The 27,872-nt window shown below is 38.4% G+C and overlaps 1 protein-coding gene across 6 annotated transcripts in view; it reads right to left on the bottom strand.

Annotated features, from left to right (window-relative positions):
* The window catches only part of asap2a (ArfGAP with SH3 domain, ankyrin repeat and PH domain 2a), a 58,311-nt gene that overhangs the window by 28,136 nt on the left and 2,303 nt on the right, over nt 1-27,872 (bottom strand). For all 6 annotated transcript variants that reach the window (XM_084392963.1, XM_084392965.1, XM_084392966.1 and 3 more), the window contains exon 2: nt 8,415-8,487. In XM_084392963.1, the coding sequence (XP_084249089.1) occupies nt 8,415-8,487 (73 nt within the window). The remainder of the gene's footprint in view (nt 1-8,414; nt 8,488-27,872) is intronic.

Below are 27,872 nucleotides of genomic sequence, written 5' to 3'. Positions count from 1 at the left end.
TGTTCCATTTCTTCAGTTTCTTTGGGCCAATATGTTGCTACCTTGTTGACCAGCTAATTAGCCCCAAAAAAATTGCCACATGTGCAAGCTGAGTGTACAGAGTTTGCGCGATTAGAAAAATTGGGCTGCGCATATACTATGCTGATGATGGAATGTACATCATGTAAACTGTACGCATAACCTAACGCACAAGTACAAAACTGACTAAATTTAGGCTTTGACGGTCACTTGCATCACACAATTAGCGGGAAAAGTGCAAACATTTACAATTGATTCCGAAATATGTGATGTTAGCATGTCACTAAGACAAATACTTGGAAGAGCCAGGACATTTTTTAATATAACTCCGATTGTATTCGTCTGAAAGAAGAATGTCATATACACCTGGGATGACTTGAGGGTGAGTAAATTATGGGCTAATTTTCATTGTTGGGTGAACTATCCCTTAGTGTAGAACAGACAAAATGGGTTTTTACTTTTTACTTTCCCTCAAAGGGATTTCAAACCTGAAGTACAAACACATATTTAGCAAACACATTATTCTAGCAAATAACCCTCAGTTACCAGAAGGAATATCATTGGATTACTGTAAAAGCGTTTTTCCTTCGCCTATATGCCATGTTGTCTACAGACATTAAGTTAATGGAGAAGTTTCCTTCCGATCAACTACTTGGTAGTGTACAATCTTTAGGAACAACAGGCTAAGACCATTCTAAATCGGTCTGGATTTGAGTGCCTGTTTAAAAATCGAAATATCATTATTAGAAAATATAAGATATTAATTAGGCTATCCTAAGTTACGAGTTATGGCAAGTCACCTCTGTCCTTCTCCAGCCCACCGTGACAACGGAGAGGAAGGAGAGCAGTGGGAGAGTGTCTGATTATGAGCTGTAAAGACCTGTTCCTTCAAACCACCAGCTGCATCAGTGACTCATCACATCTCATTACAGGCCTGCAGACTTTCCTGACTTCATTTACCAATTTCACATTGATAAGCCAGCCCCATTGCATTCTACAAATATTTTTTCACTAAAGAATGTTTTCTGGGCTTTCAACACACCCAGTGAATACTTTAACCGGTTCAAGTCTTTCACAAAAAAGGCATGTGGGGATCTAAATATTACAGCAGAGCTTGTGATCACCACACGGTTTGACATTCACAGTAGGGCTCTTCACATACAGCTGATGCCGCCGCTAATGTTATGACAATAAATCTCCAGGCCCGGCGGTGTGTGTACAGTCTCAACACAGGCTGTGTTTGGACTTTAAACATCCCATCTTGTTTTCTGCCACAGTGGCCGACTGTGCATTTGGATCTGGCTTTTGTTTTTAAAGCGACATATGAGCTCTGCACATCTTCCGCTTTTCTGCAATGACAAAACTTTGGATCCAAGCTGTGTCCTTCCTTACGGTAACTCAAACCTAGCAGGCAGCTTTCCGTGCTGTGGCTGTCTGAATGATCTTTTGGGGGAACAGAATGACTGCTACATTAGCCATTTTCAGGGTCACCTTCAAAATCAGTCACACAAAGATATACAAGTTAGGGCAATGACTTGGGTGTTCAATTTCCAAAACAGCATTACACAAATATTGCTGCATATGATTGACTTTTCTGGCGGTTTCTGGTACTCACTGAGCTTATCATGTGGTTTCAGAAAGTCAGCCCTGTAACCACAGACACGACTGAGCCTGTGAGTGGAAGTGAGTTGGTTCATGCGAGTAATGCTTGAGTCATTTAAACACCTGTGTAAATTGCACCTGGTTTAAAGGCTTAGAAAAATCCCCCATCATAAGTCACAATCTACTCCTAGAGTTTATCTAAAAGCTTTTTGATGCTAAAAATATGATTAGCACAATATAATAATAGTTAGTTCCACTACTTACATTTTATTAAGCTTTCCAAGAGTGCTAATATTTAGTTCAAAAGCACTGGGAATTTTCAGTGTATTACTCCACTTGTCTGTGTTTTTATGTTCCAGACAGACTGTCAAGAGATTTTCAGTGAGTTATCTGCAGGTTGTTTACACAAGTACTTTGCGATATGTAGGCTATCTTTATGAAAGAGTCATTTGAATCACTCAACTGATTCATTCAAAAACCCTGATTGATTCAGAAACTAAATCCCTGCACCCAAATATAGGGGCTTTGGCACCAGAGGAACCTTTTCATAGTTCCTAGAACTACTGGCGGAAGTAACCGGATTTTGGCGTGTTTGCACTGCAGGAACTAGCAACTAATTTAGCTCCTACTTCAGAGTAGGGTTGTTCAAGTCCTCCTGGGAAGTTCGTACTGATGAGGTGGGAAGTCGTGTTTACGACGGCAGGAGCGTTCAAGTCACTTTCGTCTGAGTAAGATGGCAGTGCACTTTCTCTTAATTAATTACACAAAAATACACAGCAAGGTTCTTAAATGAAAATAAAGAAAGAAAAAGAAAAAGAAATGTGCATTAGGTGTACCTTGTTTGTTTATGTTTTTAATTAATTTATGAAGCTACTACAAACTTTATCGTTACATATGACATTGTTATATTATAATGCCATCATATTCTGTGCAGGCAATTAGCTTACTTCGCTGTAAATAGAAAAGCCTGACAATATCACTGCTAAATACCTTTGTTTGTGGTGTTCCGTCATGTTTCTCACTGACACGCCCCCAAACTCGTAAAGATCGGGGCATCTTTACGACATTGTGGACCATAACCCAGCACAATAGGAACAACCAGTGACGTTAATATACGCTAATAAGTTTTCATCACTGTCTCCTTTTCTATGTATAACAGTTCTATATAATAACGTATTAGACAGGACTGTTAGACCGACCGTACACTAATGAACACTGAGAATGCGAGAGCGGTGTGCTCAGGCTCTGGTGTTCTCAGTGCCATCAAAATAAAAGTCTACCGCGCCGTCAAAATAAAAGTCACAACAACAAGCGCAGCCTATGTCACTTCAAAGTTCCTACTGGCAGTGCGAATGCAAAACGTTCTTAGGGGAACCATTAGTTCCCGGGGAACCATCCTGGTGGCTAGTTCCAAGTTCCCAAGTTCCTAAGTTCCTAAGTTCCTAGAACTACCCAGTGCAAAAGCCCCTATTGCCTACTTCCCTACTATTTAGTAGGAGAAAAACAGTATGTGAGAAAAGTAGTAGGCTACAGTATGTGCAAATACATAGCATTTATAAAACAGTAGGCAAAAATTATCCTGATGACCTACTACTTCTGGCAAGATTTTGAAGTGTGCATATGATGGACACTTTACTATCCCATGAGGCCATGGGAGAGGAGTTGTGAATGGCAGTGAAGTGAAGTCACATGACAATGACAACATGGTGAATGTAGTAAGCCCGGATTTCGTTCATACTATATACTTTTTTAACTGTCACGAAGTAAGTTCTTTATCAAATGTAATACCTACTCAGACATAATATGCTTAGTATGGGATTTCGGAGGCAGCTAGTGTCTTTATGAGTGAGTAATTGGATCATTCTTTCAGCTGATTCACTAAGGAACAAAAAAGTGACTAGTTGCATCCAAAAATCACATACTGATCAGTTATTACATTTTATAAGAAACTTTGCAACCAATTAAAAAAAAATTACATTCTCTATAGTATGCATGTTGTGTAAATGCAGTCCAGACGTACTAAATTCACTATGCTGGCACTATGCACATTGTCATGTGACCTACAGTGACAGTTGGTATTTGCTTCACTTACTGTTTTGTGAATATTAAAGATTTGGATATAGCAAAAAAGAACAAATAACTGACAATATGTCTAAAGTGTAAGTGCAATAACTCAATATTGATGACATTTTTATAGTGACTAATTATAAACAAACTTTTGTCTGCCAAATTTGGGTAGTCAGTTATTTTGTTAGTTTAGCAACACCCTAGCTAGTAGCAACTACAGTGGGTACGGAAAGTATTCAGACCCCCTTCAATTTTTCACTCTTTGTTATATTGCAGCCATTTGCTAAAATCATTTAAGTTCTTTTTTTTTTCCTCATTATTGTACACACAGCACCCCATATTGACAGAAAAACACAGAATTGTTGACATTTTTGCACATTTATTAAAAAAGAAAAACTGAAATATCACATGGTCCGAAGTATTCAGACCCTTTGCTCAGTATTTAGTAGAAGCACCCTTTTGATCTAATACAGCCATGAGTCTTTTTGGGAAAGATGCAACAAGTTTTTCACACCTGGATTTGGGTATTCTCTGCCATTCCTCCTTGCAGATCCTCTCCAGTTCTGTCAGGTTGGATGGTAAACGTTGGTGGACAGCCATTTTCAGGTCTCTCCAGAGATGCTCAATTGGGTTTAAGTCAGGGCTCTGGCTGGGCCATTCAAGAACAGTCACGGAGTTGTTGTGAAGCCACTCCTTCGTTATTTTAGCTGTGTGCTAGGGTCATTGTCTTGTTGGAAGGTGAACCTTCGGCCCAGTCTGAGGTCCAGAGCACTCTGGAGAAGGTTTTCGTCCAGGATATCCCTGTACTTGGCCGCATTCATCTTTCCCTCGATTGCAACCAGTCGTCCTGTCCCTGCAGCTGAAAAACACCCCCACAGCATGATGCTGCCACCACCATGCTTCACTGTTGAGACTGTATTGGACAGGTGATGAGCAGTGCCTGGTTTTCTCCACACATACCGCTTAGAATTAAGGCCAAAAAGTTCTATCTTGGTCTCATCAGACCAGAGAATCTTATTTATCACCATCTTGGAGTCCTTCAGGTGTGCTTTCATGTGTCTTGCACTGAGGAGAGGCTTCCGTCGGGCCACTCTGCCATAAAGCCCAGACTGGTGGATGGCTGCAGTGATGGTTGACTTACTACAACTTTCTCCCATCTCCCGACTGCATCTCTGGAGCTCAGCCACAGTGATTTTTGGGTTCTTCTTCACCTCTCTCACCAAGGCTCTTCTCCCCCGATAGCTCAGTTTGGCCGGACGGCCAGCTCTAGGAAGGGTTCTGGTCGTCCCAAACGTCTTCCATTTAAGGATTATGGAGGCCACTGTGCTCTTAGGAACCTTAAGTGCAGCAGAATTTTTTTTGTAACCATGGCCAGATCTGTGCCTTGCCACAATTCTGTCTCTGAGCTCTTCAGGCAGTTCCTTTGACCTCATGATTCTCATTTGCTCTGACATGCACTGTGAGCTGTAAGGTCTTATATAGACAGGTGTGTGGCTTTCCTAATCAAGTCCAATCAGTATAATCAAACACAGCTGGACTCAAATGAAGGTGTAGAACCATCTCAAGGATGATCAGAAGAAATGGACAGCACCTGAGTTAAATATATGAGTGTCACAGCAAAGGGTCTGAATACTTAGGACCATGTGATATTTCAGTTTTTCTTTTTTAATAAATGTGCAAAAATGTCAACAATTCTGTGTTTATCTGTAAATGTGGGGTGCTGTGTGTACAATAATGAAAAAAAAAAAAAAGAACTTAAATGATTTTAGCAAATGGCTGCAATATAACAGAGTGAAAAATTTAAGGGGGTCTGAATACTTTCCGTACCCACTGTATGTAGCATCGAGTGTAAAAACATTTAGAATGCTTCAGAAACCTTGTTAGTTGTGATTTAGTGGAGGTTTTCATTCAGGCCTTGCTCTAAATGATCCTCTACACACCAATGGGGACAACAGTCCTCCTCTAGTGACATCACTACAATTGTTATTGTGAGTGACACCTGATGTGTCACTCATGGTTTCATTATTGTCAAAAACCCTCCAGCAGGCCTCAGGAAAGATGCTCCAGTTCTGTCAGTGTCTTTGCTCAACCACAATGTTTAAATGATATTAAAAAGAGCAGAAAGTTTTACCTTTTAACTTTCCCATAAACTAGTGCCAAACTAGAAAAACGTGTTTTTTTTTTTATTGGCACATTTAACACTTTTGTCATTCTGTGATCATTGTACCATCTTCTTAGACAATGATAATATACGTTAATTTGAAGAGGATTCAAAATCTCAGCAGTGAATTCCAGACTCCAGCAGTGATTTTAACACAGTCACTGTTCTCTCCAGGTGTGAATTAGACCTATTTCTGCACCTCTGCGTGTGATCTAGCAGATCAGAGCGCTATGATGAGGAGATTTGTCTCTCCCAAATCAACACTGAGAGACTTACATCCCGGGCTATCTGGCCTTTCTAAAGCCAGCTAAGAGCAGATGTCCTGTTCCTCACTGATAACAGAATGCGTTAAGAGCAGAGAAATTAATCAAACTCACCATGGGTCACCAGCCTGTGAGCAGAGAGTCTCTGATTTATTACTTACTGCGGAAGAACATGACATTCTTATGAAGGATTATGAAATATGGCTGCTCTAATGAATAACCACTTTTAATTGATTTTTTTTTTTTTGCCAAGCTGAGTGGTTTTTGCTATACAGTAGATTGTTCTAGGTGGTTATTGGGGGTAGCTAGGGTGTTCTGAGAAATTGCCAAGTGAACAATATTTCGATATTTATTTTCATTTGACCTATTTTTACATTTAAATTACCATTGTCAATTGTCATCATCAAATACCTTTTTTGTACTGTATGTTATAAAGTTCACTTGATGCATTTAAAATAACTGGTTTTATTGTTTTATTTATTTATTTATTTAGACAAATTAGTATAGAAGTTATTTTTTTAGGATATTATTGTGATTCCTAAATACACTTGCAGCATTTAAAACAACTGATTTTAGTTTTTAACATTTTAATATCATTTTTATTGACTTGTATATGTCTAAACATACTTGAATGCAAATGGAAATATGGGTGATAGCAATTGTACTGCTTTCCTTAGCATCCCTATTATTAGCATTAATTTTGTATGATATGCAAATATGGTACGGATATTAAATAGTCAGGTGTGTTTAGATCAGTAAAATGCAAATAAGGAAAAAGGAATGAGGCTTGCAAATTAGTTTCAACGGTACTACATCAAATGGGAATTTGCGTAATCAAATGAGAGTACCAGATCCTGCCAGAATGAAACACAAAAGCACCGATTCCCGCATTCAGGAAACAATAACAGACCCACGGCTCTGGGAATCCCATCAGCATGCACGGGATAGACAGATAGACATGAAGGGAGTGTCCTGGCACAGCTGTCCCCTGGGGTGTGGGAGACAGCTGTCCCGCCTGAACAGAGCCAGCAGTGTTCCTAGAAAAGTGTCGATCAGCAGAGCTCGCCCCTGCGTTCTCGTCTGGGCCTCCTTGTGCAGTTGAAACAAATTCAGCGTGTGAATGATCTGTGTTGTCATAGGCAGAGACAGGCTGCACAATGGAGAGCTGCTCAACCTCAGTACCGGCAGCCAGTACAAAGAACAGCCCTTTAGTACACGCTGATAACTGGAGCCATTCAATCAAGCATCACTCGGAAACACTCCAAAACACTAATTATATTCCAGGAAGAGAGCAATTCAAGGAAGCTGTCTTCTCCGGTGGGTCAGCGTGAAGATAACAGCCTGTCAGCTACATGAATTTAACGCTGTGTCCCAAGCAGACGCGATCATTTTTGGCTCATGTTAATGAGTTTTAGTTCACAGCAATCATTTGTTGTGCATTATATGGAATAGCCCCACCCATAGTGAAATTTTATTGGTCTAAAATCACAATTGATTTTGTATATCGATCACAAGTTCAGTTTGTAGTACCTCAAGGCTCAGTAATAGGACCATTGCTTTTCTTCCTTTACATGCTACCCTTGGGAGATATCATTAGGAAGCATGGCATTAGCTTTAGCGACGAAACATACCAATTCACAAAATTCATCGAATGCATAGCTGATATAAAAAAAAATTTGGATGACTAGTAATTTCCTACTTCTTAATTCTGAAAGAACAGAGATTAGCGCTTTACATCTATTGTGATCTCAAAATTCTAGCTAGTTGATAATACCTAGAATAACAAAATATATATATATTTTTTAAATGTAGCAGCAAAACAAAATATTACTATTATACATTATACTATATATAAACTTAAAAAAAATAATCTTGATGAATTCAGTTAAGTTGAGTTGAGACCTCACCAACCAAAAAAGTCACTTTTTAGACAACTAGCCTAGTTGACTATCCTCCTGTCTTCCTGTCCCTAGTACATTATCAGGACTCTTCAAATATCACTTTGTACTTGAAAAACCCTTTGAGAAACTGAACATCTCTGACGATGTAAATCAAACACACTCCCACCTATACTCCGTTCTATTCTAAAGAACAAACTCTGCTTTTTGGCATTATCAACATATCACGTATCAAAAATGTCACCTATAGATAAAGCGGAGTACATTCCTTGTATCAGATGGATGAGCAGATGTGCTCCAGAGATTTCCTGACTGTAATCCAATCAGACTGCGGCCACATCACGAGACAGGCTGAGATGATGTATGACAGAGAGCCGAGGCAGTGAAGTGGCTGAGATCACTTACCCAGACCGGAGGCGTAAATGGCCTTAACTGACTTCTTCATCTTGTAAAGGACACTACGGTCCACATCCAGGGCCTAAACACAGACATAGAAATAAAGAGAGAGAGATGTAAAATGTGTATCCCAAAGTCTTTAGGACAGTAATACAGATGCACATTAACATCGGCACTACTGTACCACACACATTTATCAAAAATATCTTTAATTAATTAAATTCATGTCATGGGGGGGGGTTGTCCCTGCTGTCTTCAGTCTGCAGGTGATTCATTATTCAAAAGCAAGCTCCTAAAAATACTCTAAAACAATCCCTGCTCAGCAGGACTAGCGGAAAGCCTGCACAGCTGAACCTGTACACATCAACAAAAGAAAACTCCCCAGAAGCACCGTAGGACGCAACAGCACACACACACACACAAACCAATATAACACTCAAAAAGAGTATCAAGCATAAGCACGAAACTTACATACTTTAAAGCCTAAATCTGACCCAGAGTGTTATTATTCTACAGTACACGAATCAATTCGATTATGATTCACAAGCTCTCTATAGGACTTTTCACACTGCAATTAACCCCGGGTTATCGTCATTCTTAGCCCTGCTTTTAACCCCTTGTAAAATGACGGTTTCACACTTGTAATTCAGAAGTAGGGTTAGCACCACTTTTTACCCGGGGTTATGAAACTCTGCCAAATGTGTACAGTGTTAAATTATAGCTTATGAATAACCAGGAATGAATTTTTAATCCTGGATAAATTATGAACAGTGTGAAATGTGAAGCACGATGACCCAGGTTTCTGTTTATCCAGGGTGTAGAATGACCCAGGGTTAACTATTTCAAGTGTGAAAAGCCCTGATTTGTTTCAGTATGATGTAACCTGATTTATGTCTATTTCAGTTAGGCTATAATGTAAATGTTGATTACAGTACAACTCAATAGAAAGACGTTTTTCACCATATCAAATTGTATTATTTCTTCTTTAGTTACAACTTATTTTTCATCCTTTTGACAGTTATATTTGCTCTGAAATGGCTTAAAAGAGAAAAACATAATATACATGTTTTCCACACTGTTTTGATTTTAATAATATTTATTTATTTTATTTGCCTCAATATAAGGAAGCTTAACTAACAATAGCCTGTTTTTTAAACTGGTACTGCTTCATAGAAATTAATGTCTTTATGCAATCAGAGACACTATAATATTATTATTATTATTATTATTATTATTATTAATAATAATAATGCTATCAGAGACACTATTAATTGATTTGATGTATAAATCACAAAACATTTTGGTGAAATTGTGCAGCCCAACAAGCAAGCAAAGGAACCCATTTTTTTATTTAACCACATTTTTGCATTTTAAATTTCAATTATATATATAATATTAAATAACAATATGACATTCAAAGGGAGTGTAAATCATAAGAAACAAGCCAACACATACTTTAAAGCCTAAATCTAAGACAGAGTGTAAATTATTGTACAGTTGCAGTAAATTCAATTTCACTTCAAAATTGAATTTATATTTCCATTTTAGATTTTAGAATGAGATTTTCCGCCAAATCGTACAGCCCTTCTGGTAACCATTCAGTACCACCGTAAAATGTCAGAATGGTATATTACCTTAAAAAAAAAAAAGTGATATCAATTGAAAATCTGCATAAAGCGTTAAAAAGGGAAATAGCATATAACATAATAGTTCCTCTATTGTACCAGCTCATCTCATATGTGGTCAGATGATCACACATCCTCTTCCGTCACCTCTCAATACCTCTACGCATAAAGCCACAAACCTCCAAATGAAACACCATCCCTGACACCGACTGTTGTTTGGCCCCGTTCACAGGAGCCTCCACTGTAAATCCTGCTTTTATTAAAAATGCTGTGTAATATTTATTTTCCAAATATATCACAGGAAAGCTTTCCAGATGCTGGTCTAGCGGCTGGCTGGAGTGTTCAGTTTCAGAGCGGTAGGTAGAATGACAATGCTTTCACTCGCGAGCGAGCCGAAACGTGAACCACCAAAACCAAGACGCCTGACAAAGCAAAATGAAAGCTTACTGAGAAAACAGTACAGTTATTAATAAATCTAATTATCAAGTAAAAATAGAAAGAAAGTCACCACATTATTTCATGAAACTACTACCGCTTTAGTAACCAAAGAAAAGCATCAGCCAAAGTCTTTTATATAGTTTTATATTTAGGATTACATTTCAGCACAAAAACAATTAGCCTATATTTTTAATAAATATCAATAGCGTTATTAAAGGAGTGGACGAGATGTGACCAACACTTGAACTTGACTCGAGTCAAAGAGGGATGCAGTTTCATTTTAGGCATTAGACCTCAGTGTCCCATTGGGACGGGGAAAAAAAACTTCATATTTCACTTCACAGTGTGTCTTTGTTTCACACACAAAGATCTACTATACAACTGCCTTTTATTGAAGTGACATGAGAATTGTTGGAGAAACAGCACTTTATAACAGCATTCATAAGTGGATTACTTGCATTAGGGACTAATCCCAGTGACTAGTTAAGTATCAACCACCTGTCTCTTCGAGGGTCACAATATGTGATTGCTCTGCTCCAAAACCCAGGAGTCCTACATTAGAATGCTGCTAATCTCTATCAGCTTGATACTCTAATGAGCACAAAAAAATACATAGTACACACAGAATTATAATTGCATTGAATTATTCAAAAGTCATAATGTTTCAAAAGATTTATACAATTTAAAATAAATGCTGTTTTTCAAAATTTCTATTTATAGTATCCTAAAACTATATACGTTTCCACAAAAAATATTAAACTGTTTTCAACATCATAAATGTTTCTTGCGCAACAATATCAATAACAATATCAGCATATCAGAATGATTTCTGAAGGATCATGTGACACTGAAGACTGGAGTAATAAGGCTGAAAATTCAGCTTTGCCATCACAGGAATAAATTACATTTTTAAATATATTAAAAAACAGTTGTTCAGGGGAGAGTAGACTTTTTATATCCACAGTACACATAATGTAAGCATTAAAAAAGTACTTTGGTGGTACCATGGTACAATAATGTAGCAGATGGCAATGCCATGGTACTTTCGTAAGTGTACTATGAAATGGAGGATGCTTTCAAAAGAAATACTGTATTCCTGCAGTTCATTTCAAATGAATCCTCCTTTTTAATAGTACAAATCAATAAAAAAATGGTAAATTTTCCACGCCTTACAGATCCAGACTTTTATACTGCCTTACAGACTGTGGATTTCCCTTTTATGTGCAGAAAGAGGTGCATTAGAGTGATGTGCCGTAAAATCTGACAGACTGATCAAGTATCTCTCTGTAATCTGAAACCACCATCGGCCTCCATTTATATTCATCTCTACAGGCCCTTTTCTCCTTCACTTAATCTCATTTTACTAGCCTTTATCTTTATCTGTAAGTGAGGCACTCAGCCCAGGACAAACTGAGACAGTGTTTTAATGAACGCACATCTCGGAAGGAGATCTGACACTATATTTCTTCAGCTACACCTTCAAATGAATCTTGATGGGAATTTACAAAGGCATGAATCTCTTTCCACTGCTCATGAAGAGCATATAAGGGGTTACAGAGGTTCTAAGGTCACTGAAGTGCTGTTATGACAACACGGTGGCATTTTTTCATCTACATCATTCAACATTAATCTACATCGGTTTTCATTTAAATTAGTGAGGCACTAAACGGGGTCCTTGAAAGAATGCAAAGGGCAGAACTGAACTAGTCTCAGCCTCAGACATCACACCTGACCATTGGCTGAACATCTTATGTATAAGGCACACAAAATGGGAAACACTTCAGGAGTTTCAAAGTCGTCATCTGATTGGTTGAATTCTACAGGATTCCAGGGAGTCGTGCATGTCGCGTTCTTTAACGATCCGCCTGGAAACAAAGCCGTCGTGGTGCCAAACCCCCTCATGGAAGAAGAAAGCCGTCATGTTTACAACTTTGACAAAGAGCGCTTATCAGGATCAACTAAACGCTGGATTTTCAAAAATATGTGAAGTTTGCTGTGCCATTGTTGCCATAACCTTGCACGTTTTTGAATGAATCATTTATTAGGTCTGTTATAATAGAGACATGGACACTTCATTTTAACGCCCCTAAATATGAAGCGAAACAAAAATGAACCGTGATCGGTTGCTTTACAAGTGGATCAGATGTCCTTTTGGGTGGTCCTTGGCCAATGAAAGCTGCTATTTAGTCTGCCATCAGTCTGAAGGTCTAGCTATGTGAGACTAGAACTGAACAGGCTAAGTGTCCATCAAACTTCATCAGTCAACTTTGAAACGAACAGGGGCACACCAAATATGACGTGTCTACCTCAGTCAACATTTGTGCGCTACTTTCATTATGTTGAAACACATTCTGACAGGCTCCCCTGTAAAAGTGTTTGAGTGTTAAATAAGCATGCAGGGACCGACAAGATGTTGTGTTAGTGTTTCTGACAGTGTGAAATGAATTACAGACCTGCCACATACTCACTCTCATCTGCGGAAATACCTCACTTCATTTTGAAACTGCAAACACAGTGCATTGTAAGGGCTACATTTATTAAATTATCCAAGCCACATGATTGGGAGGCGCTGTCTGGGAAATTAACATGCAACCGCCCACATTTACATATGCCAATTCAGATTTACATATCCCATTTTCACATAAAGGGTCTGTTCAGATCGATGCATAAAGAATGAAAATGCAAATTCACTCTCTGACAGTAGATGGCACTTTTAAAAAGCAGAAATACTCTCGTTTCTGCTCTGATAGCTGCAAGGCCATGGCAAACACTGTGAGTGTGTGTTAGAAATCAGGAATTGTGAGAACATTGTGCTTGGTACATTTTTCATCTTCAAACCAAATTTGGGTCTTCATCCGACAAAGTTTAAATCCCGTCTGGGATGAGTTTATGACTACTTCTGGTCTGGAAGTGGTCGAAAGTGGACAAGCTCAAGCACCTGTATTTAGTGTCATCCACTTGTGATCCAATCGACCAAAACGCATCTTAAAGGGTCAGTTCACCCAAAAATGAAAATTCTGTCAGTAATTACTCACCCTCATGTTGTTCCAACCCCATGAGACTTTCGTTCATCGTCGGAACACAAATTAAGATATTTTTGATTAAATCTGAGAGCTGGATCACACCGAAAGCCTCGCACATTCAAGGGACAAATGGCCATGCTTGCTCTGCATTAAAAATAAGGTGGATACAAAGTGCTGTGCAAATTTCCATTTTTGACATCAGCTTATAGAAAAGGAAGTCAAACAGTATTTAGCATACATGTTTTTTGCTATTTACTATTGCTTAGCCAAATAGTTTGTTTGTGAGCGTCATCAAGTCGTCATTTTATGAAACAGCAGCTAAATCTGGGCATGTGATTAAAAGCACCAAACTTATTGGTTGGCCAGGTTTTTCCTCAGTGTGATGGAAAAGAGATTGATGTAAGCCAATGTTTGTGTTGGTTTTCACACTGTATATTCTTGATGTGAACGTCAGAGTATCCTTTGAAAGACTATGCGATTGGATGTACGCATACGCTGGTGCTGTTGGAGAATTTTCCCTTGATTCATGTCTAAGTATGATGTAATGAAAATGACAAGCATGAAAAAATAGGTCTGAAAAAGGATGAGAGAATGGAAAATAACCAGTATGCATAAGCAATGCAAAGTGTCAAAATACTGTATGAAACAAAGCACCATTATGTGAGGTTTGACCAATAGAGAAGACATATCTAACTGTGTCAGGGTCACCAGGCGTGACAGAGGGGAAGAGATAGATATGAGGGTGCCCATTGGGCATCTAGCGATAAGAAAAAGTATAAGACATGAACACTGGCCAACGTAACCTCAGATGTCCGGACGGCCAGCCGGCTTCTCACTTTGTTGCTTGTCAATAAAGTTAATTCTTCTGACCTGGAACCTCGACTCTGAAAAACTTCTTTGAGACCTGAACCAAAAAGAACTATGAATTTGCCACAACAGTGCATGCAAAAAAAAAAGAAAAAAATATATATACTTTGGCCTTAAAGGGTCAAATGACAAAGTAAATTGCTATAGCGCCACGACACGTGTGGCAACACTTAGAATGTAACACACTTGTACTACATTATGGATTGTGTTCTAACATTTACCATTAAGCACAAAAGGTCAGAGAGGGGTGTTGAAAATTATACTGTAAAACAGAATTTGATTAGGTCCAAGAAATCTTGACTAAAATTATAAGTGGACTTCAGGGGAAAAACAGAGCCGAATATGACCTCTGTAATGTAAAGAGACTACGTGCTTCATTGCATTCTTTTTTCTTCGCTCTGCTTCAAAAAGAGCAAGAGTGTCACAACGTCATCTTTGATATCACTCAGGTGATAATGGGTGACACGTCATCTGCCACAGAAATGAGACATTCATTGTATTAGTGTTGTCCTGGCGTCTTTACCCCGTGCTGCCGCCCACACACCAACTTTCTGAACAGAGCCAGGAGGCACTCTCCCATCTTTCACTTGCTTTATTTCCGCTAACTAATGTAAAACAGACACCCCAAACACTGCCAAAACATTACAAAACCGAAGATTTGATGACCATCCCAGCACAGTAAAATAGGGACCTTCAAGTCAATGACGTCAGGCACCATCTGTCCCGCTCCAGTCTGGAGAGCTGCATCTCTGAAGGTGCCAGGCCATCGCTGGGGTGACTGTGCCACTTTATATTCCCCACGCTGGCGGGAGAGCACTGGGTTTCAGAGCTCATCACCCCGCCAGGCAGCAGTGACCCTGATTTATGGGACACCAGGGAAGAGTCACACCATGGGCCAAATGGGAGGAACTTTCTCCTGACAGATGCTGCCATATCTCAAACTGGCAGAAGTTGATTATTGGGTCAAATAAGGGAAATAAAGACCATACTTGAAGTCAACTTTAAAACTACTGAAACATTTTATGCAGTTGTATGTCTAGATATGGGCCAATGCTGTTATGGGCCAATGCGGTTAAAAAAATACATTAAATATGCATTTCATACAGTGACTTGCATACAGCTTTTCTATAATGAGCATTTGTTTAATTTTGTGAATAAAACTAATTAAAAAAATAATAAAGTAAAAAAAAATGTCCTGATACCATAATGAAGAAAAACATTAATGAATTATTTTTAATACATTTTAATTATAAAAAATTGTTTTATTAAAAAAAAAAAAAAATTCAAAAAGTGTTTTGAATCATTTGAATAATTGTATTATTTAATACAAATAAAACCATGGCAAATTTTTTTAATATTTTAAAGTAAAATTATTTTAACAAAACTGCTCACTATTAATATGAATCAATGTTTTGTCATGTGGCGTAAGCAACATGCAGAAACGTGCATAAAAACAAAAAGGCATTTATAATCACAGAGACGACCCGTTCAGACCCTCATGGCTGGGTTTCAAGGTCAATAAGCCTTTTAAAATGTCATGACTCAAAAACATACTGACATTTATGAATTAATTAATTAATGCAAAATGAATGAATTTATCCTATAAAATATTAAAAATAACGATCTGAGTGTGTGTGTTAGGTTGTGGCTCAATTTGGTTTCTCTGTTTAAATAAATTTTAATCCACAAAACAGGGATGAAAGATTCCTAAAAAACCGATGATGTATTCTTAGAGAAATCATAATGTCTTCCTGTTCAGCTAGAAACCATTCTTTGACAACCTCAGCCATATACACCAAAATCACATGTGTGGAAGCCTTGCTTACCACCACTCAAAAAACAGCCCAACCACAACCGGCCATCAGCCCAAAACGGCTGACCAGAGCAAGGCCCTAATCTGCCGTCTGGCCCCGGTTAAGCCACACTTAGCCCAAAGCAAAGATTTAACACACTTACACAAGGTTTTTTAAACTCTAATGCCTTTTCAGACTGTGAATAGGCTTAATCTAAGAGCATCCACATTAACACACCATTCTCACATTCTGCTGAATTTACTGGATCCGTCTATGATAGGCTACACACTACTCACATGATCCTTCAGAAACCAATCTAATATGCTGATTTGGAGCTCAAGAAACATTTTTATTATTATCAATGTTGAAAACAGTTGTGCTGCTGAGCAGAATGATTCCAGGTCCACTGCACATTGTGGGATTAGCCGTGACCTGGCCTGCATTGTTCTCAGATTTGCAACTATTTTATGACGGCATGTCTAGCGTGGGTTAACACCCTCCCCCTCCGTTCCCACTGCCCCAAACTGACAAAGCAAAAAGAATTGTGGCAACTAGCATATTTCTGATGTATCACAATCTATTTTTTTACTTCCTCTCACTGCACGCCTTCTAGTCTCAACCCAGATGCCAGTACCGCCCACTTTGAAGAACAAAGCTGGAATCATGGGCGTCTGCGGGGCACGTGCTTGGCTCCTGTCTGGTGTCACTTTATAACATGTCGCACTTTCATCTCCCCCAAACCAGACAAAAAACAGTACAAACACAGTTGAACTTGGGCCAAAAGAGGCCGTCTGGATCGCAATTATCCAATTCAGTGGGGAAAGGGAGCTGATTAACATCCAGGTTTCACAGAGGCACCAGATGTTTTCGCTCGATAAACAAATATTGTGAGGAGGAAGCAGGCTGATGCAGTTCTGGGTCGCGTTTTCTTCATGTGTGATGACGCCGCTGTAGTGTTTGTGAAGGGGGACCATGAGAGTGGTGTGTTATTATGGTGCAGTCTAATACTCCAGACAGGCAGTAAACTCCACCCTGTGTGGTCCACTCGTGTGTTGGAGGCATGGGTGTGCTCAAACTCTCAAGTGTCTAATTAGTTCAAACCTGAAAGAGAGCTGAATTTATCTTCATCCAAACAATGGTGTGTATGGGTCAACTATTAATTTATTTTAAAAAAAAATACATGAACAATGCAATTCATACACAGTGTTGGGGACGCATTACACATTACAAGTACACACTACGTTTTTCAAGTAACTAGTAAAGTTACATTACTTTTAAATTGCCACAACCAAATCATGTGATGCGACCAACAAAGTCATGATGTCATAGATAGGTCCACTGCAGACTCTCTTGACTGAGTGTCAAGGTCAAAAAATGTATCCAAATAATTGAACCTTTTTATGAAAAGGCAGTTCAGGTTATAAAATATCATGTGATGCGACTCTCCAAAAAACGTAATAAAAAAAAAGTGTCCCTACTAAAAATATATACTTTAAAAAAAAACATTTTTACATAATGATTAAGGTGTTTGAATGTACATGTAGTTTTCAATGTGCAAGAAAAAAAAAGTATTTGATTTTTTACTTTAAATATGTTTTTTTAATTTTTACATTCTATTTTTTATATAAATAAAAACCTTTCTTAAAAACTTTTCCTTGTCTTTATAGTGGACAGGACACTCTTATGTGTCATTAATCTTTATAGCAATACGAGGACTAGCATGTGCATTTGTGCTATTTTTGTATCAAGTAAATTAACAGTACCATCTGAAATCGAGAACCAATAACCTTTGTTTTCATATATCTACATTGTCAGCCACACCAATAACTGCTGCTCTCACAAAGGTCTTCATTTCGCAAGCCAATCTGCTTCTGATATCCTCAAGCATCTCGATTTTGTTTCAAACAGATGTTTTTGTACAGCGGAAAGGGATCTGGTAGGTTGCCCAGTATTTTAATGCACTCTTTGACCCAGGGTCAAATAGTGACGTGTCCTTTGTGTACAACCCCTTAGTGTGTCAGGTATATAAACAGTCAAACAACTTGTCAATAGTGGTATAAGCAGGAAAAAAATTATCAGAAACAATGACTCTACTGGTTTCTGTTATTCTGAAATGGTCATCTGATTTCTTCACAAGCTATTCCAAGGCTCTATAATTGAGTTGCCACTGCCATTCAGGAACAAGAATAGCCGTTTCCCAGTCATGGGCTGTTGCAGAAAGAGGAATTTAAAGGAATTCAAAACACAGCTCTTCCGTCATTTGCTGTACCACTAAACTCAGGAAACTATGATGTCTAACTTGGTATCTGGCTTGATCCCAATGTTTGTGTATAACACTGTCTATAAAAGAAAACTGACATCTATCATTGCTCTTGAAATGTTAACTATGGTTTGCTGAAGAGCAACACTCAACGAAGGAAGAATCTAGGGGCTAAAGGTTTGTAATAGCAGGGCTGAATGGTGTGTGTGTGTGTGTGTGTGTGTGTGTGTGTGTGTGTGTGTGTGTGTGTGTGTTCTATTAATGTGATTGCCATGGTGTATCTCCTCCCACTAATGCTCCTAGAACACCTTGTCTGCCACACCATCACAGCAAGGGTCTATTAGCTCAGCCTTCTACACAGTTTCACACACACACACCACAATTTCATGCACAGAGTGTGATAAAAGCAGTTAACGCCACCGTTTCTCAAAACATCAGCAGTGTTTTTAATATTTCCGTCTCCACCACAGTGGTCTGAACTCATCCTTATTCACATTCTCACACATTCACCATCAATCAAGTGAGAAAAATTGCTACTAAACTGCACTTTAATTCTGGAGTGCAAAGAAATAGTCGATTTGGTGTAAATTGGCCAAAAACGACAACAAAAAAAACTGCCGCAACGTGGCACATCTACACGGCCTACTCAGCAAACCACCTTCAGACATGAGAGGAGAGAAAACAGAAAGAAAAGCTGCAACTCATTTAAAAACACATGACCTGAGCGTAGCGTGCATTCCTCCCCTCTGGAGCCATGTAGCCGAACAGTGCTGAGTTAAGCTTTACTAGTCTACAGAATGATATTGGTTTTACTAGACTTAGACTACAGAATAGGTTGGGCTTTACTAGACTACAGATTATGCAGTTGTACTAGACTATAAACTAACATGGGTTTTACTATACTACAGTTTGTTACAAACAAGTCTAGACTTGTTACACTTGACCACAGATTAGGCTTGGCTTTAGTAGATTACAGAAAAAGATGAGGTTCACCATACTAGATTAATCAGGGTTTTTCAAGATTATAGTATGTTCTAACCTAGGTATTACTACAGTTTGACATAATCAAGGCTAGATTTGTTACACTTGACAACAGAATAGGCTGAGCTTTACTAAACTACAGAATATTCTGGGCTTTACAAGTCTTCAGAATTTTTTTTTTTTTTTTTTTTTTATTACAATACAGACTATGCTGTGTTTTGCCAGACTACTAAACTGAGGTTTACAAGACTACAGAATGGGCAACACTACAGTTTGTTACAAACAAAACTGGACTTGTTAGACTTAGGTTGGACTTTACAAGACTACAGAATGTTCTTGGCTATACTACACTAGTCTAGGCTTTACCAGACTACAAATTAAGATGGGTTTTTAATACACTGAAGGTTATTACAGACTTGTAACAGACAAGGCTGAACTTCACTTGGCAATAGATTAAGCCCAGGTTTACTAGACAGGCTTTATTTGACTATAAGACTAAACTTGGCTTTACTTCTAGATTACAGTCTAGGCTGGCCTTTCTCTAAACTACAGAACAGGTTTGGCTTCACTATATTACAGAGTATGGTTGGCTGAGCTGGACTAGGAAGAGAAAAGAAACATCAAGCCGTCTAGAGAAGCAATGTCAGAAAAGGACAAGACTTTTATCACACCATGAGCTTATTGGTTCTTTTTACAGAATAAATGTTTCTTTAAAACTGAATCAGATTTATGAAACTGAAACAAGTAAAAATAACCATCACTCTTTCAGAAAATGACATGCTGGGAACATGAAAACGGACATTTAATGTCGAAATGGAAAAAAGCTAAAAAGTATTGTGCCATATATAGAACCTGTTACTATAAAAGAACAATGGCATTCGCTTGAGTGATTTCACAAGGCTGAATAATGTGCTTTATTAACTCAAACAGGTTTTATTGCGACTCTTCTCTTGTAATGTCACTCGACTGCCCTAAGCAACCAGTGTCAAACAAACACAATCTCCCTCAGGACTGCTGTTAAGTGTTCCATAAAAATAGAGGTAACTAGAGCACTATAGGGTTAAAATGCTCACCTAGACACACACACACCAATGTGACATCTCTACCACAAAAAAAAACGCATTGCCAATGGACTAATTTGGATGCAGGAAAACAACACATACTAAAGCTCTGTGGACTTCTCTTGATGGCAGTTCAACCTAACAAAACCACCATTGTCTAAGCTGAGTGTGTGCGTGCGTGCGTGCATGCGTGTGCGCGCGCGTGTGTGTGTGTGTGTGTGTGTGTGAGAAAAAGAGAGAGAAACAAAAGAAGGGAAAGTGCAACACGCTACTGCAGACAACTAGTACTTGACTGGGTCAAAGTTCCTTTGAGAAACTAAAGAACTGAACTGGCACACCAAACCAAATTTTAGAAAACCTTAAATTGAAACAAATCAAAGTTATGTGATGTGATGTCTGTAATGAGAAGTTAAGGCTCCTAGTCTCTTGAAAGCTCATCAGTATATAGGTCCATTTGTCTTTAGTGGAAGCACTTGTCAACAGGAAGACCTTTTGCCCTTCAGTGGGCACTTCAAAGAAAAGCCCCTGTTTTATGTCCTTCTGGGTACACAGCACATCAAGTGTTATGAGACATACTGGACTGACCACAACTCATCCACAAAACTAGCACCTGAGTTCAGCTGGTAAAGGCACTATGTTATTTTTCCCATTTGTTTAATGGTTAACCCAAGACCTAAGATGCCGTCTTAAAGGGACAGCGCACCTAAAATCCTGTATATTTGCTAACCCTCGTATCGTTCCAAACCCTTATGACTTTCTTTTCTTTATAAAAGGTGTTTTATTTAAGAATATCCTGTTCACTGTTTTCAATATAATGGACATGAATGCAGATTGGGGCTTGTTAAGCTCCAAAATGGAGGGGGGGGATGCCACATATAAGTGGTTCGTACTTCTTATTTGCCATATTCCAAGCTTTCTGAAGTCATACAATAGTTTCATGTTGTCATTTCATAAAAAATTAACAAAGATACTCAGCCTTGGGGAAATTTGAGGTATGCTTGGGATCATTGTCCTGTTGGAAGGCCCAATGACCCCCAAGCTTTAGCTTCCACACTGACGGCATGGCGTTTTCTCCAAGAATTTCCTGATACTTCAATGAATCCATCTTGCCTTCCACATGCTGCAGGTTTCCAGTGCCAGAGGACACAAAGCAGCCCCAGAGCATCACCATGCTTAACTGTAGGCAGAGTGTTCTTTTCAACATAAGCTTCATTATTTTTCCTCCAGACATACCGCTGATCCATACTGCCATCCAAAATCCATTTTGTTTAATCGTTCCACAGAACAGAATCCCAAAACTTCTGTGGCTTATTTATATGATTTTTTTACGCGCCTTACCCTGCCAGCTGAAACCTTCAGTCTTTTGCAGTCACTCAAGGGTTTTTCTGAACCTGCCTTCTCAAGAATCTGGTTGCAGCCAATTGATAGCTTCTTTATTCTGCCCGTCCAGGAAGTGTAACCACTGTTCCTTTAACTCTGAACTCATGAACTAAGATGCCAATGGTATTTCTAGGAACATGTAGTGCCTTCGGTATCTTTTTACATCCTGTTCCTTGTTTGTGAAGGGTGATGATTATCTTCTCTTAACTTTTTGGACCATTATTTTGACTTAGACATATTTCTAACATGCAGACAAAGGTGACACTAAACAAACCTAGCCAGTTCAGATATTTCATGTGTTCTAGCTCAAGCACACCTGGAGCAACTAATGAAGCCCTTGATTAGTTGCATCAGGTGTGCTTGAGATAACACCTGTTTTGCAAATGTATGCTGTTGTGAGGGATTCTATTCAGAGGGTTGAATAATTTTGAGACTGCAGAAGTCATTAAAAGTTCAGACTGATCTCATGAAATGGCGTATGTATGACACGCCAATTCGTATTTCCATTTTTGGCGTGCTATCAACACGCATAATCGCTTTTCAGCGTGTTTATCAACGCCGTTGACTTAACGTTACATTACTGTATAAATATGACCTACCCCAGCTCCGACCCTAAACCTACCCGTCACTGGGGTTAATACCATTTATGAGTCTTCCCCTACCATCCTAGGAAAAAAAAATATCGATCCCCAGATGTAGATATACATTTTGCTCCGTTTCGCTCGGACATTTAACGGCGTACACATACACGCGAAATCACTCTGACATTTAACGGCGTAGACATACACGCGGAAGATGACGGTTAGTTTCGGCGTGAACATACACGCGGATAGCTCAAAATGCGTATAGATAAAACGCCACTTGACTTGAAAGTGGCGTGTATGTTTACGCAAAGTCATGATGTCATGTTGAAAAGTTGCATTTTCAGTTGAATTTGGGCAAACCACTTGAAACATTTGTTGTGTTGAGCTATTTCAATTACTTTTGTTTGATTTGTTAATTGCAAACAGCTGAAAGTATGTAAATGTAGCCAATAATCCTGATTTGCAATGGGGGTTGAATAATTTCAGTAACAACTGTGTGTATAGAAAAGCTTGAAAGGTCTATTTCAACCAACTCAAATCAAAAACAAATACTCTCTATTTATGTAATCTGAATGAAAGGTGCATTTCTCTCAAAAGGCCACTATACTGCCGAGGTGGCAAGTCAGAATCGTCAACTTCATCTCTGCTGCCGACTCTGACTAAGAAAAGATTAGTTTATTAATAATACAAATTTCTCCTTGCTATTTTTTCCCCGACATAATCATTATTTTTGCTGGTGTGTTGTGGCAAAACTCAAGATTACCAAAGAAACAAAAAGCGACACGGAAAGACATCCACTGGCTCCTGTTTTAATGACTGCTTTATAATTTAAAGCGACTGTAAGGGAGTGTGTAAACTCCAGGAGACTGATGAAGGCACAATCTGACAAAATGAAGACCAAATGTGTGTTCTGGAGAAGTGTTGAATGTGAAAGAAATAGTTCCCACACTCCACATTGAAGATAAACTGTCTGAAATACTGCAATACTACTGCTTTTTGATTACTTTTATGGTATTATTATAGTGCTGTCCTTTTTGGATCTTTACAGATGTGGTCACTATAAACAGCTGTTGTATGGAATATAGCTGGATGAATATTTTTGAAAATATCTCTGGGTCTGGAAAAACATGAGGATGCGTAAATAAATTTCATTTTTAATTAACTACTCCTTTAACGTTAAAAACTGAGAAAATGAAACGTGAGTTCTGCAGGATTTTTATTTGTTTTTCAGAGATGAACACTCCCTCACGTCTACAAGCTTTCAGCAGTGGCAGCAGCATTAAAAATTCAGCAGCTGTAAAAATAGCAGCAATCCAGAGCCCAAGCGAGCATGTCGAAATGTATATGCAGGTGGCGTTCGTACATTTTAGAAAAAAACACTGATGAAAACTCTTGAGATCATTACTTTGCTTTTTCCACGGTGCAAGGAAAAACACTTTTACTAATCAACTTGAAATTGAGTGCTGAATTGAAAACAAAATATATTTATATCAATAAGTAATGTAAATATTAGTCTAATGAATCATAACTATACTAGCGAATAATGATAAAAACCAATATGGTTGGCAATATATTATGCATTGTTAATATTTAGGTCAACAGACAATTACAAATTTAAAAGATTAAAGAGTAGAAACTAGGATTTTAATGCAAGCAAAAAAAAAAAAGGCGTGCAGTTAAAAGTCCTCAAATTTGCCGTTGGGATTGCTTAAAGTGAAAGAGACAGTGTAATACGATTACCAGCCACCCCTGGGAAATGGATGGCCTTCTTCAAAAAGGACACAGCAACAAATCAATGGAGGGAACTTCATTAATGAAGAAGTAGAGCTTGACCAGTTAACAATGGCCCTGAAAAGGGAGTTGTCCCTGGTAATCTGTGACAAACCCCCAAGATGGGACAGAGGGTCTCCCTGCCCCCATCAACACTCACTAAACAAAGCCAGTGCACTTGTGAAGCCTAGCAGATCAATGCAACCTGCTCCACCAAATTAATGGGATTTCCTCAACCCCACTTTTCCAACATGTCATCAGGGATTCATTCAAGATCCTTTGGCATCTACCATGTGAGATACAGAACTCCAGAATCTCTATTGGGAAAGGGCGGTGGCTTTGGCCCAAATCAATGGGAAAGTTTCCCAAAAATACAGTGAGCTATGATGGATTCGCAGCATGGTGACCACCAGAAAAGCACTTACTCCACCTCAGGAGATGTCACCAAGCTCTCGTATTTTCCAATCAAATCCTGATGGATAAAGTTCCATCCAAAAAAAAAAAAAATAATCCTGTTGAATCACGTTCGAAAAAACATCACGTTTATGTAAATGGCATGCAAATTCCTTTTTATATTGACTTTCTGATCACAAGGAGTGAATTACGGTCTCAAAAGACAGCAGGTTTAAAAAGCATCTTAACATTTACAGAGGACAGGTGGCAGGTGCTAGTGTTGTTTTAGCTTTTGTCCACCGTAATCTCAACTACTGGTGCTTTAAACCCCCCACAACTCACCTGTTCCACAGAGCAGCTGCTGGTACCATTAGCATTGAGAGTGTTTTACTTGCATTTGCGACTAAAATGTGAAGAGTGCCAAGTGTATAATTTATTTAGGAGCATGTGTTCAAATAAAAATAGTCCCTGTGGGTCCTTAAAAGTCTAAGTTTATTTAAATTCGCTGCACGCTTAAAGTCAAAACGCAGGCGCTGTTGAGCGTTCTACAGACTTGCGGCTTCAGCGCAGTTCACAGTCAATGATGCCACGCATTTATGCCAAGCAATTACATTCAATCTACTGTCAATGAATTATGATCATGTTTACTTGATGGTGTTTATATTGTAATATGTTGAAAAATATCTCATTAAAAAAATCTCATTTTAAATATAACATTTCAAAATAAGAGTCCCAGTGTATTTTGGGCTTGTTTATAATTAAAAGTCTCGCATTATGCATAACCTTTTTTTTCTGGTTATTATTTGTATTTTGGTTACACAAAAAACTGTATCTTGTTTTAAAAGTAAGTTAACTCTTATAGCTTCTGTCTGGGCAGCTTCATCACAAGAAACTAAGAACTATATTTAGGCTAACACATATTCAATAATAATTTTATTTGTATTGAAACAATATATAACAGAAATATTCAAATCTAGCCTATAGTGTGCTTTTTGCATTCTAATAAATTAAATCATTTTGCTACTAAATGTCTCCTTGTATTCATTAATTAAGAAAAAACACATGATTTCTTAAGATATTTTCATTGCGGTTTTTAAAGAGCTCCTAAATCTTTCAACTGGAAAAATGTAACTGTCAAGCCCTGTGACACTAGGGATCAAGAAGCAATCCAAGTAGACTAACTAATCTGGTTCAGCTGGTGACCATCTTAAATGACCTGAGTTGGTTATCATTATAAGATTAATAAATCATACTGGTCAAGCTGGTATACCTGCAACAACAATAGCTTTCCAGCAATAGACCAGCATTGCCCATCAGAAAACCACGGAGGAACCTGAGTTTGTTACACCAAAAGGGTGTAAACCAACATGAGTGTTTGGCGCAAAAATTCAGTCCAATTTTTTACAAGCAATTTGTCTGTCAGCTCTGTGCAAATGACCAAAAGTGTGTTGGAAAAGTGATTAGAACACCTCTCCTTAAAAACATCTGTTGCATTGACAGTATGTGAATGTTTGCATCGGCCTGAATAAACATTAACAGCCATTTATTCTTTATTCAGATTAAAATGTTTATCACTGAACATTCATCTTGGTGTGAACAGGCCAGGGTAGCTTTGGTGTGTTCTACATCAAAAATCAGACAGGTGGAACAAATGGGAAAAAAAACATCAATTAACACTGAGAAAGAGACCCAATCCTGTTTCTAGGCAGCAGAATATTACAGAGACCCTGACTTTCCTAAGGACAAACCGGAATATCAAAAGAAACTGTAGTTCAGAGAGCGCTTACTTGGTTGATTATGACTTCTGGACAACAACGCACCACTGGCTTCAACAGCCGAAGGTTTTCAGCAGACAACAAGGTCAATGCCAACATTTCTTAAGGATAACAGGAATACCATTCCCTGTAATCCCCAAGCAGAGTCATTCAGCGGGATCACACACTTCACTGACACACTGTGAATGTGAACTCTGTGTGGAAGTTACAAAGATGCACTCAAACCACACATGGGTAGGGCAGCACTGAAGCCTCGAATGCATTTGAAACACTTTCTAAAGATAAAGTGCAACCAAGGAGACGAAACTCCTGCCAATATCTAGCCTAAACTAGAGAGTCTGATATTTCTCAGTTTGAACTAGGCTATACAGCTTACTTTGGCCTACAAAAGTGGGCTAAAGTGGGTTAAACTTATTTAAAAGAAAGTCTAGTTATATCCATGTGACCTTGGATCACAAAACCAGTCACAAGTCGCACGGGTATATGTATGGCTAAAGTGAACAATACATTGTATGGGTCAAAATGATAGATTTTTCTTTTATGCTAAAATTCATTAGGATATTAAGTAAAGATCATGTTCCATGAAGATGTTTTGTAAATTTCCGATCGTAAATATATAAAACATTTATTTTTGTGAGTGAATGCAGCACAATTGCGGACATAAATGGACAACTTTAAAGGCGATTTTCTGAGTGTTTCGATTTTTTTGCACCCTCAGATTCCAGATGTTCAAATAGTTGTATCTCGGCCAAATATTGTAATATCCTAACAAACCGTACATCAATGGAAAGCTTTAAAAAAAAAAATGGACCCATATGACTGGTTTTGTGGTCCAGGGTCACATATCAGAAAATCAACATTCAGATCAATGTGAGAGAAGATTCAGATATCATATTAAGCACTGGTGCTTATTGATTCTGAACCCGTTGCCCTCAGCTGACCTCGCAACAAGACAAGGACACATCCGACCATAAATCAACCCCACTCTCCCACGCCATAAAAGAGAGAGGTTATTAAACTAAAAACACCAATATGTTTCACAGTCCAAGATCTGATTTACAGTCTAAAAAACACATTTTACTCATGAGGTGACTTGACACTAAAAAGATGCAATCAATAATAGCTGGAACAGCACAAACCTTAGTGTTTGTAGATGAAGTACTCTATATAATACATAAATATAGTACTACATGCAGTTCTTCTCAGTGTAGTAGCATTAGAAGTCTGATGGTTATTGGTTAAGTAAATGTTTGGTTATGACCAGCCTCAAGTGAAGGCCATACCACATATTGTTACCTCAAAATGGGTAGTATGGACTTCATTTCCCTATAGTGACTGAGGCTTTCACAACTGCAGGCCTCAAATTAACTTGTTTTCCAGTGTAATTGCATTAAAAAGAAATTATAATTATAGAATTCCTTCTATCTAGTCCTGTTTATTATCAGGCAAAAGCTGCAAGTTAAATTAGGCCCTTATGTTAAAGTGTCTGAAGCAATGAGACCCATGAGGGAAGCAGT

The sequence above is a fragment of the Rutilus rutilus genome (genome assembly GCF_951802725.1).
Source record: "Rutilus rutilus genome assembly, chromosome: 21".
Taxonomy (NCBI): Eukaryota; Metazoa; Chordata; class Actinopteri; order Cypriniformes; family Leuciscidae; genus Rutilus; species Rutilus rutilus.
The sequence above is the reverse complement of the archived record's forward strand: the minus strand, read 5'-3'. Positions and strand labels throughout refer to the sequence as shown.